We start from the raw sequence: 12,534 nt of genomic DNA, 5'->3' as shown, positions 1-12,534 counted from the left end.
AGCAGTTAGGGAGCCACCCAGCTTGCTTGGAAATCATTTATCCTCCAGCTGGGAGCAATTCCCAAATTGCTGCACCTCACCCACATCCAAGTGATGCTGGCTCACTTCAAAAGCAGCTTAAGGGTGACTTTGGGAGGTGCCTGAGCAGGAGGGGAGCAGGGATGGCCGAAGTATTACCTTCTGCACAGACAAAATATGCATCCCAAAGCAGAACACTGCACATAGTTTGCTACAACTGCTGTGTCTGAATGGAGGTGAGCCAGTGCTTGGCCAACAAGCTGCCAGTCAAAAAGAGCCACTTAGAGCAGAAAATTCCTCATTCCTCACATATGCTGGTAACACACCTTGGCTCAGTAAAGCACCATGGCCAGGCACAGGGGTTCATGCTGTTGCTGAAGGTGCTGCCTTCCTCATTGCTAAACACAGACAGGAAATGTTGGTTGCTGTTGTTTGCCTTTGTTTTTTTTGCTCTCCCTAATGGCTAAAACCTAACTGTAAAACATGACTGGAAAGCAGAACTTATCTGCCAATGCTGGTAGTTTGGGTGCCTGTCCTCCACTAGGAATCAAAATATCAAAATAGTCTCCAGATCTTACATCTCCTATAAGACTTTAAAATAAATGAAGAAATCTACAATGTTCAGGTGGAACAAAGCAACTTCAACTTTGAATACTGAGCTCGAACCTCAGCTGATCCATGTAATCTCCCTACCATCGTGTCAACATTCACCAGATGCAGTATCAAGTCCAGCTGAGATGAAAGTTGCCTTCTAAGCGTTCATTATAACTGATAAGCTAACAGCTATGACCCTCTGACATCAAAGATCACTCTTATCTTTTCTTAATTGCTTTCCTCTACCTGTGAGCAGCAATGTCAATTCTGCTGTCAGAAAACTTCACATTTAAGTACAAAAAAACAAGGGAGTTCAGATTAAAAATTAGTACATGGTCTCAATTCAGCCGAGACTGACCAGATCCTGAGCACACAGCGCACACTGACTTGGAGTCAGCAGTGCCAGAACAACTCCTGTTACCTAGGGGTACGCTTGCTTATTTTCATCTATTTATCTGATTCCATTTCTAATTTACTTACTGAACGGGTCTCTGGTATTTTTGCTCCTTTCAACTCCTCCTCCTTCTGGTTTCTTCAGTCCTAACTCCTGTCAACTGAAAGCTGCTCATGTCTGGTCACAGAGCAGCCATATCCCGCACCCAAATCCACCAGGGATCACCTCTGCTCCTCCTCACACGCTGCTCCTCTTCCTAAGCTGTTTGGTTGCCATGTTTTGCTGGTATTTACTGAAATATTTCAAGGAAGGAGATTAGGGTTTCACAAATGGTGCCTAATGAGGAACCAGATGATGTCCTTCTGGCTAATTAGCGTGGGTCCCTATAATTCTTCTTCCTTTAATTCTTTAATCATTAGTTTAGTAGGAAAGGTTTCCTTTCTTTTTTTTAACAGAATCTTCTAAAACACACGGAAGAAGATATGAGTCAATAAAGTTGACCTGTAACACATTTTTAGTCGAGAAAGGATTACAGGACTGCAGCTTAACATTATGTACCTAAAAACCTTTCTTGTTCCTCTGCCTTCATTTTCCAAAAGTGCATTTTGGAGACAAAGGCCTTATCCTCTTAAGTGCTGCAGATCTCACGCCAATCTCCCATATAAAGCAGACTGCAGCCTCATACCCAAGAGGAACGGTCTCGGAAGGATTAGATTTTCCACCACAGAATCAAACCTTTGTGTGCTGAGCCATACCAGCTCCAGCACCACCTTCCTCCTCAATGCTTGTTCACCATGGGGAAACAGCCATCCCACATCCTCTGCTCCACAATGGAAGTGGTTTTGTCACTCCTCTGCACTTGCCAGCCTGATTTTCTATGTGTAAAATGTCCACAGTTGCCACATGTATCTGAAACTAGGGAGGGATGACAACTGAAATCTCTAGATTTATCTTTTTTTTTCCTTATTCTGTATAGTTTTGCAGTATAGGAGATGATACGCATGGCACTCAGCAAACAGAATTCCTTCTCATTTATGGTCTTATGCAGTTAAAAGCAGTATGAGATAATGAACAGAGAGAACACACCTGGATGGAAGGGCCCTTTTAAGTCAGCAGGGTATTTCTTAGAGTTGTTTGTCCCAGCTGTGTGCTTCTAATGGCAATACTATGTAACAGGGGGTTAATTTTGCTAAGAATCCAGCAGCTCAACAAAGAAGGGAGGAAACTTTCCTTGGTGGAAAGGTATTTTATCAATCACCCCCCATATTAGAAAGCACAGATTTTCAGGAGATTTCAAAATCCTTTGCCAGTAATCAAGCAGGACATGCAAGGAAAGGAGAGAAACACAGACTTAATACAATGTAACTGCTGAGGATTAAATTTTAACACCAGCAAAGCCACGCACAAAAAGAATGAATTCAAGAGTGGGAAGATTAAACCTGCATGTAGTCAGCTGGGATTGGTGTGCTACAGATGGAAACTTTCTTGACAACACAGAGTTTAAATTCTAGGTAGGATGTACTGTGATTAAATACTCACCATTTTTGAGCACAGAGCTTTTTTCCTACTGGCTACCGTAGCACAAAAGTCTCCTCTTGCACACACAGAACTACTAAAAAAGGGCAGGTAAAAGCCATTTAGGTTTCCAGTAAAGACACGCAAAAGCAAAACAGCTAATGGACATCCAGAGTAGTGAAATCATTCCTGCAAAACCCATTAGTTACTGAAAGTTCTGCAGGGCTCCGTTTTACAGTAAAACCTGTAAAAACTCAGTATCCAGTTTCTCTATTGGGACACCGAGGTGCGAAGATCCAAATGATGCTGGCACTGAATGTGTATATTTGAACCTTTTGAACTCCATCTGCCCTTCATAAATTACTTTACCACCAGGCTTTAACACGTTTCTAGCCTACTGTGCTGCAAAAATGGAGACTCATTAAAATAACTGCAAATGCAACTAACTTCATCACACTGCCAGGGGAATCTGCCCTTGTTCAAAAAGATGCACCGCTCTATCAGAGCTGCAAAGGAGAAAGCAGCTTCCTGCTCCTCTGCTGAAATAACATCTGCCTTCACTAGTGAAAACAAAGCAGCAGCCCCCGCTCCCCAAGCTCAAAACCACTTAATGTGAATGAAAATTGCACCGCACAGGAAAAAAAAGGCCATTGCTCTTTTCCATCTGGAAACACTGTCAGATGGGAGCCAATGCCACAAAGCTCCCAACTGATACAAGAACATATCCCTGCATCTCGCATGCTCGGCACCAACCAGCAGCAATGCTCTGCTCAGCGCAGGGAAAAGCACCAGGGGTGATGAGAGCAGGAGGAGCAGCACCCAGACCCAGCTCCAGCATCACACTGAGGTGAGGAGCTGTTTTGCCATAGGCTTTCCAGGTGCTGCTTTGCCACACAGGGGGGAGAAGCAATGCCCAAACTGTGCTCTGCAAAGCTGTGCCTCGGCCCAATGCCTTCATATCACTTGGATCTGCATTGTTAAACATGCGGATTGTGGATCTCTACATCAAACCTGGTGCTGGGTACTTGGTGAGCACATGAGCAGCCAGCCTTTCCCAAGCTGACAGCGTTGCAGGGAGCTGCAGACAAGCAGGCAGCCCAGCTGCGGGAGCACAGCGCGAGCTTCCTGCTGCTGGACACAACACACACACACACACACAGTGAGCGGATTCCTCATCATTATTTTTGAGACTGTCAGCATGTTTGTAGACAGTCAATCATAGGGATTTAGGAGAAAAACGATGACTTTATTTGAAGTCCAGGAAGGACAGGAAGGCTGGCTCGCAAATGAGACGCTGCACTGTCATAAGCAAAACAATCTGCAAAAAAGATGTTGCCTTCTCCTACACCTCTCCTGCCTGCAGAGAGAGCTCAGCATTCAGAGCCGTGCGCCTGCCAAGTCCTCTGCACTGAACTCTCCAGCTCCAGCCCCTGCTCTGCATTCAGAAGGATCACCCCCTCCTGCCTGTGCTGTGAGTTTCCCCCTTAAAAACGAAGGAACTGCCCGTCTTCCTCTCAGCGGAAAGCTGAGGAATAATTAATGTCCCAACGTGCCTCTGAGAGGTCGCACAGTACCAAAATACCGCTCTTCTCTTTGGATCAAGATGTTGCTGTGCTGTATCTGGACTCCGCACTTCACTCCCTTCCGAGCAGCACTGGGGCCGTGGTGCTGTGCGTGGGTCACCTCGGGTCTCCTGCACAGAACGTGCCCTGGGGTTGGGTGAGCACAGCAACTCCAAAAGCAAAGCACATGCCCCTGGTACATAACATGCTCTGACTCGCAGAACAGCACAAATGTACGAGAAGAAAAGGACGGCTGATTATTTTTGGTAATGGATGGCTTTTAGAGGGACAGAATACACTTACGCATTTCTTTAAGCCCAAACAGCAAGTGATTTCAGACAATGGCCTCGTGTGAAGTGCGACCTGCCTGTCAGAAAGGCTCAGAAGGAGAGCAGGGGCTGAGCTTTTTGTGCACAATGAAGGCAGCCCAGCAAAACTGCCTGTGTTGACAGCAGTGGGGTCGGACCTCATCTGTGTGCGGCCACCACCTCTGCAGCGTGTGAGGAAAGGACCCAAAGATTTGCAGCTCTTTATTCCCTTCCCCAAGCATGGATGGTTTCACTTCCCTTGCTCAGAAACGAGCTGTCCTTATTTGCAGACTTGCCAGGTTTGCCAGCGAACCTCTGGAGGGTCCCTTTGGAAGGTGTTACACAGCTCAGCCCAGCTGGGGGAGGCAGATATAAAAATGTCCAACCACCAGAAGTCCCATCAGCATTTGTTTAAATATATTATCAAAACAGTTTAGGTGTCTTCAAGTAATCCAAGTATCTCACTGCCATACACAGGATTTACAGTCATTACACCTCAGGATAGGAAGTCCCTGCATTTCTGATACAAACCCAACAAGAGACAAGGAACCCAAACCGATTCACAGCAACAACCCTCCCCAAACCCCAACACACACAATTCAGCAAGAAAATGCATGCACAGCCACATCCGTATCCCTCAAAACAGGAGAGTTTTGGAGGTGCAAGCAGCATCAGTGGGTGACATGGGCTGATCTCAGCTGCAGGTTCGGCTGCCGGCACCTCCAGAGCAGCAGAGATCAGCCATGTTTGATGCCAGCGTTACGTCACATCGTTACATAATGGGTAGCAAAATGGTAATTTACAAGAAGGCAAATCCAGAGCTTCTTTCTTAGAAGCCAGCGATATTGTACAATGTGTTATGTAATGGTGCCATAAACAAATTGATTATTATTTTATCTTATGCCATTTTGGTTTATGTTTCGTTTCGCTAGCTGGTCATTGTGGAGACAAGGAAAAATAGGCTGCTGGTAAAGTCTGAGCTCACACCAGCACAGCTCAGGTTTTGAGATGAAACAAGAAGCTGATTACACATGCACCGCGTATACCAGTCGCTAAGCGCTCCTGGATTGGAGGGATAAGATACTCTCTTTGCTTATTACTGCCTTCTTGATCCAAAGAGATTTAAGCAACTGTTTTCAATTAGATGTTTTTAAGCTAGTAAAACTCCATCCATAAAGACATATTTATAGAACAACTTAAAACTAGAAGAATTAAAATGACTACGAAACTGATGAATTCCATTCCCCCATCCCCCAGAATCATTTACTGACCATTAACGAGCAAAAAGCACTGCAATTTTAAGAATTAATCCACTGTCGCAAAATTAAATCAGATACACTAGTAGGGATAATGGCAAACTGGTGGCTCCAGCGTTGTCAGTTTGCGGGTGATACAAGTTCAAGTCGTCTGTGCTAGTGGCCACTCTGTTGGAACAAACATGAACATAAAAGGTAACATTAAAAGTGCAGCAGCACCAACGGGAAGCAGCTCTGTCACGGAGGACTCAGGCTTGTGAAAAGCAGCACAGGGAAATACAGCACTGAATGAATTATCTGCCTGGTTCTGAGACCGCCAGACATCAGCGCATGGGAACAAAGGAAGACGAGGAGAGAAGAGCAAATGAGGGAAATGAAGTTCATTTCCCTTAAATTCCTGAACACAAGTCCAGCAGTGTGGCTTTGCTACACATGACTGCTTTCGTCTGCGACAACCTATGACGAATACTGTGAGATCTACAGAAACAAAACTGAGCTTTCAGAGTTTTCATCTGACAGCTGCTTCAACAAAATCTGCCTAAAAACCTCTGCAGCATGTGACCATGGTACAGCGGGAGGAGCTGCCTTCTGCTCCATGCCTGGGGAACGGGAAGGGGCAGCAGCAGCTGAGCACACACCCACTGCCCAGATGCAGCCCCAGGCCAGGCCCTGCTGGCTGAGATGCCCCCTCAGGTGGGCTCATTGTGTGTGGGTATCCACATCAACATCACCTTCTGAATGAATGTGGCTCTGACAACCAATTGTTTTTGACCTTTCAAAAAGAACCGTGTTTCTACGTTAAGAAACAAGCTGAAAACTGTGATGCTTTTGTTAGCGGGGAACTCAGCCTGATGCCTTGAGTTCATACACGTGATGTTCTGCATGGCAGAGCTCCTGTAAGAAAAAGTTGTAGGATGAATCCAAAAGCAAAGTTCCATACAATTATATCCAAATTGGCAGAGTGAGACCATAAAACAGAGGAGAACATAAAAGCAAGTGAAATTACACGAACAGTGAAGCGCTGAACAATTCTGCCTAAGGCGCAATGCTAATGCAAGAGTAGCTTCAAAGCAGCAACCGAACCAACAGTGGTGACAAACAACGTGCATAATAACGGCCTCAGAGCAGCACTTGCCTCATCCCTGAGCTGAGACCAAACCCCTCAGACATGAGCATGGAGGGCTGGGAGAGGGAGGGGAGCACAGAGCGGGGGGCACGTGGTGCACCTTGTCATACTGGCACCAGGCACAGAGCCCTTATGGAGCATGGCTGCACCGAGGGAAAGCTGCTACATGCTGTGTCAATAGGCAGTACATGCAGCACACAACACTGCTTCCTAACCTAGCACTGCAAAGCTTCAAATATGTTGGACACATACTGCTAACTCTGCATTACAAACAGGAGGTAGAGCACTTTAGAAACTACTGTTTTGATACACTCTTTTAGAATTGAAAATAGATGATCCTCAAGCATTATCTGTTCTTGATTGTAAGTCAAACTAAACCTTTTTTTCTTTATTTTATACATTGAAGAAAGTATATAAGCCAAATTACAGCATTTTGGCTAGTGATTTCAGGGCTGAGACAAAGGGAAGCCCATCCCATCAGGGTGTCTTTTTTGTTGTTGTTAATTATTATATATAATAAATCTCCTCCCCAGTAAGCTGACTCAGGGAAAAACCCCGTGGAAGGCGTGTGCTACTGACAAATTATTTTTATTAATTAAGTTAGAGAAACGAACCCCACGGGAGCGCTGTGCGGTGCTGGAAGGCACAGGGACGTGAAGTTGGAGCTCCCTGCTGCCTTGGCCTCCAGGATGTGATTCCAGGAACAGGAGGTTATCTGTCCCTTAACAGAAGGATTTGGTCCTCTGAACAGCTGCTTCGGACTTAATAGAACACCGTAAAAGCCACTGCCTATACTGCATTAAAACCTGAAATAATGGGTATTAGGGAAAAGTAGCTTTTATGATACACTAATATTTAAGCGCTTTGGCTTGGGTCGGGTTTGCTGAGCACTGAGTAGATGGAAGAATACAGTGAAGAAAGGCATTTATTCATGACACCTGTGCACCCCGAGCACCAGCAGCACCTCCCCTGCCTGCCCTGTGCAGCAAGAGGAAACCGAGCCTGCAAGGTGGGGTTTGGTGCTGCCCACTTCTTCCTTTAAACATGCAGTAGATGGAGCAAGACATAAGATTTTCATCACACTCTGCGACTGCCTTGGTTGTGTAAGCCAGAACCCTCTTTGAACAGCAACACTTCTTAATGTGATCCCTGTTTCTGGCCTGGCTCCTCCTGTGGCTGTGGGCTCCTTTCCTGCTCACCCAGCCACCTGCACAAGTTTCTGTTGCTTCTTTTTTAACCCAAACTCACTTTCCTTTTATGGCAGGCTCTGAAATACCTTAGATATGTGCATGCAATGAACAGCAGCTGATTCTCACAGCTGGGGTGTGCTTCTTCATGCAATGTCAGTTACTTTTGTTAAAGAGGAAAGAAATAAAACAGGAAAATGGGTATTTTTCTTACAGCCCCGATTTCAAGCGTGTATATTTCGGGTAAAATGTTCTGACACAGAATAGATTCACTTTTGGGGACTGTAATATCCCTCACAGTGCCTTCCACCAAGAATGCAAAAAGAAACACTTTTTCAGAAGAACTCATGGAAACTGGTAAATTGAAGACACAAGCCCTCATTGAAAAGCTGTAATTCTTTAATTAAATTTACATGTCAGTGGATCTTTTGAGCTTCATCTGTATGTTCTTTATAACGTACGTTTCCAGTGCTCTTTCCCATGGGTATCATGCTCTGCTTCTAAACCGGGAGTGCTCGACTTGAAGTGTGATAAAGGGTACATTATAGTTATATTAAGCAAAACAGGGAGGAGAAAGCTTCTCCATAGTCCAAAGAAAGCTGTGCGCAGAGCCTCATTTCTGGTAACAAGCAGAGCAGAGCAGCCGGTCAGCTAGGAACTGCTGCTATCGTATCAATGCTTTGTCTTGAGGAATAGTGCGTGGTTTTATTCCTTTTTCTCTTGTTTTCTGCTAGAATTAAAAAGGTTGTTTTCTTCGAAATGATTAACTCTTGATCTGCGATATCACTGTGAATACGATGTAAGTAAGAAAGAGGTGCAGCAAGCTGTGTGCTGTGCGCCATGGCAGCAGCCAGCAGGACTGCTCCTTGAGGTAGAGCACGGCACAGCGGGGCTCCCCGAGCTGCTGCCCTCTCGCTGCCTTCACATCCACGTTGTCATCCCTCGCAGCTCACACGAGGGATGCAGGAACTTGCTTAACTTGCATGGTCTGCACGGTGCCCGGCCCAAACAAGAAGTGCTTGTCAACAGTGCTGCAGCCACACAAACAAGCGGCAGCTGGATGGGAAAAGGAGGGCATGTCAGCTCGGAGCAGCAGAAAAGGTTTTTCACGGCAGCTATTTGCAACCCTCCAAGGAGATACAGAGGCTGCCCATTAAAACCCTGTTAAAACACTTCTGATGTTGTCAGCAGTGGAGAGCTGAAATAGCACAGTGATCACTGAGATGCTATCTGCCTCAAGCAGTTCAGTGCTACTGTCAATAGTATGAGCAAGAAGGTACAAGATGAGCAACAACCTAATTCCTACATCAAAATTTCATAAACTCCCTGAGCTGGTAAACACTGGAGATGTGGGCAAGCACAGGACAGTCAAGAAATCACCCAGAAAGGATGACCTTTGGTCTGGAATCCTTCCTGAAAGCTTTGAACCTTTAGGTTAATCCACACGTGGATGGCAGCGCTGTGCGGAATGGCTCCCCATGCACTCAGGGACAAGCCTGCATCTCCTAAAGCCTGACAATAAAGCCTAGCAAAGCTTTTTGGTATAAACACTTCCAAATACCCCATCCGTACCCATGCTGTTTCTTCCCACCTCTCTGCTTGCATTTTGGAAAGCACTGACTCACTGCCATCCCTTGGGGAGCTTCCCACAAATCCAATCCTGCTGAGCTGACACTGTGCCACCCCTCCTCCAGGAGCGCTGACGCTGCACACCCCGAGCGGGGTCACTTACTGCCCCACACTCTTGAGCACTGCACACAGTGAGTAATGACTGCAGAAACAGGGCCAAGGTGGACAGTTATTTATAATACGGTAGCACATGAGTAAGCGCTTAGCTATGAATTTACAGCTCTGGTTACAATTTCATGAGAAAACGAACGCGGCCAGCTTTTGGTTTTCCAGTTTAAAAGCTCTACACCCACGAAAAATGAGTAATAATAATTTGGGAAGGATTGGTGTAGCTATTTATAAAGCAACCATGACAGAACTCATGTGCATCCCAGCTAAGTGCAAGATAATCTTGGATGTTTTAGTTCTGCAGTCCTCGGAATTGCGATGGAACTTGGTGAAACTCCGAGACCGATCATCTTAAACCAGGATCAGATGCTTCCCCCTCTTTATGCAATAAATATTCACCGCAGAGAGCCAAAAGACAGAGCTTGCTGGAAATGAAGCAAAGAATCAGACCATCATCTGTTCAGCAGTCCCGTTTGGAGGTCAGAATATCCGTCTGCTTTGTAACATGAAGAGCCAGTGCTTGCTGTCTCAAAGAACAAGTTTCTGCCAAGAGTACTCCAGATTTGCATACAGATCCTGCATACCTAGGAATAATCTAAAATCATTTCTACCAGCCCAGATGGAGGCAAAGGTTATTTCTAGAAATGCATTACCTCCACTCAAAGTGGTAATAATATATTTGGGCATAAAATCCAACAGGGCAAACAAAGGGCAGGATGACCAAGCTCGTCACTACTCTCAATTTCCTCCCCTGAACCGCACCATCGCCCAGAGCACCCTGCAGCACTACAGCTCTTCTGATCCCCACACTGCAGGTCATGAACGTGCATTCTGCTGAGTGCAGCTCATCCACTGCAGGCGGGATGGCAGGAACACAGCAAGAGACTGCAGCTTGCCATTGTGTACCTGAAGGCCAACCTTTCACCCCACAAGGACACACAGCTCACATTCATTTGTGATCAAAGCGGACACTTGGAAAAAGGAAGAAATAATAATTCAACAGGACTGTAATTTACTTTTCCATTGCAAACACTGACGGGATGAGTTCTTACGAAATCTTTAAAACCAGCTGCTGGTTTTACTGTGTGTTGTGCTGCCAGTTTGGAGATCCAAGGGGTGTATTTTCACCTTGATTTACAAAGAGTTACACATGCAACTCTGCTCTTCAATTTTCCCGTAGGGAGTCTGTGTTGGCTGCATTGCCTCAGTGCTGCTGAACTCCTGCAGCTGGCCTTACCCCCTTGGTAGTTCAGGGAGAGCATCTGAAAAGCCTAATGAGGCAAATCTTAAGCATCCTGTACATTCTCACAGGCCTTTACGACGTTAGAAAGATGTGTTTTCCTCCTCCTTACATAAAGATAACTCAAGAACAATTCAGAGCCATGACGGCCTTATTTCCCCCTGTCTCCTGAGACTGAAGTTAAACACTTGCATTTGCACAACCTCTTCTCTTCTTGTATGAGCTAAATATTGGGGCGCCGTACAAGCAGAGCACAAAGAGGAGAACAACAACTTGAGATGAGTGTAACTTTTACAAGAGTCGCACATCCCTTACAACCCAGACAGTCAATAACCGGCACAAATTAACTCCAGCAAATAATAGGTGTGTTGACCCTAAATTCACGAGGCAATAAAACCTTCCAGCAGGCCCTTCACAAAGGCAATATCGTTTTTGTTTGTGAGCGAGAAGATCATTAATAAGGAAAGCTTTTAAAATCTTTTTAGTATCATTAGCAGGAATTAATAGCAAAATAAATGGGATTTTCAACATTTGACACCAACCTTGAAAAAAGAAAAGGCATGAACAGCCCAAAGGCGCCCACCCAGCACGTGGCACAAGGACTGCACCGCACAGAACTCTGTCTCCACAGAACAGAATTACATCTCCTCCCTTTCTTATTTCATTTGGTGTTTGAGATGTGTTGCTGTGAATGCAGCCACAGCAATACAATGTGAACCAACTGGGTTCATGTCTTCAGCTCCAGAACAACAAACACAGCCCACAAGACAGCAATCTATTCTCCCAAATCGGCGCTCCCAACAACAGCACAGCTCAGGTGAAGTCACTGCTCTGCCCAATGGTAGGCTCTGATCTGAATTCCTGTGTCTTATAGGAAAACACATTTTCTAACAATTTTAAGAGACTGTTCAAAAATGGCAGCTTTTGAAATCACCCTCCATGAAAAAAGTGGCCTAAGATATTTGATGATTTCCAAAGAAAACTCCCCCTTCTCTTTCTTGGGAATGCTTGCTAAAAGACACTGTAATTAGCCTGCCAAAAAATCATTACACGCTAAGGAGCGCATATAATGAAACTGTCAACCACCTACTGAACTATGAAACATTTATATCTGCCTCACGTTAAACTCATTTAATAAATATCATATAGCACAGCAAAAGCCGTGGGCATGTTACTGGGAGGCAGTGAGGCCAGGCTGGGTGCAGGGCTCTGAGATGGGCAATGGGAGCAGGCTGTGAGCGAGGTGTTGGTGTGATCTGAACACCACGGGCTGCTGGAACGCCCTTCTGTGGTTCTTAAAAAGAAAAAAAAGCAGAATTAAAAATTTAAAAAGGAAGCTATACAGAAACTGGAATGAAATATTAACAACAGGCATCAAATTTTGGGAAATGAACTGAGACAATTAAAATGCACTTGTAACTGTAAACGCTCGGTAAATCAAATCCATGTTCTTGGGTGGATTGCCTACTCTAAGCGAAAGATGTACTCTCCTCTTAGCCTTTGCTTCAAGCTTTCCTTCTATGAGAAGTCAAGTAATTATCTTGCCAGGGGAAGAAATTTTCCTCTTCAATACCTTTACATTTGTGTAAAGCAAAAT

The 12,534-nt window shown here is 45.2% G+C and overlaps 1 protein-coding gene across 17 annotated transcripts in view; it reads right to left on the bottom strand.

Annotated features, from left to right (window-relative positions):
- BCAS3 (BCAS3 microtubule associated cell migration factor) overlaps positions 1-12,534 on the bottom strand; it is a 299,190-nt gene that overhangs the window by 88,848 nt on the left and 197,808 nt on the right. For 2 of the 17 annotated variants that reach the window (XM_015880755.3, XM_085521684.1), the window contains one exon: positions 4,787-5,815. The exons of the other annotated variants lie outside the window; for them this stretch is intronic. In XM_015880755.3, the coding sequence (XP_015736241.1) occupies positions 5,790-5,815 (26 nt within the window). In that variant the 3' untranslated portion in view covers positions 4,787-5,789. Of the gene's footprint in view, positions 1-4,786; positions 5,816-12,534 lie in introns of those variants that run through there. 17 annotated transcript variants of the gene reach the window in all.

Source organism: Coturnix japonica, chromosome 22, assembly GCF_054131305.1.
Source record: "Coturnix japonica strain WE chromosome 22, WE-NBRP24, whole genome shotgun sequence".
NCBI classification, from domain to species: domain Eukaryota; kingdom Metazoa; phylum Chordata; class Aves; order Galliformes; family Phasianidae; genus Coturnix; species Coturnix japonica.
Note: the sequence above shows the minus strand (reverse complement) of the source record. Positions and strands in the feature narration are given on the sequence as shown.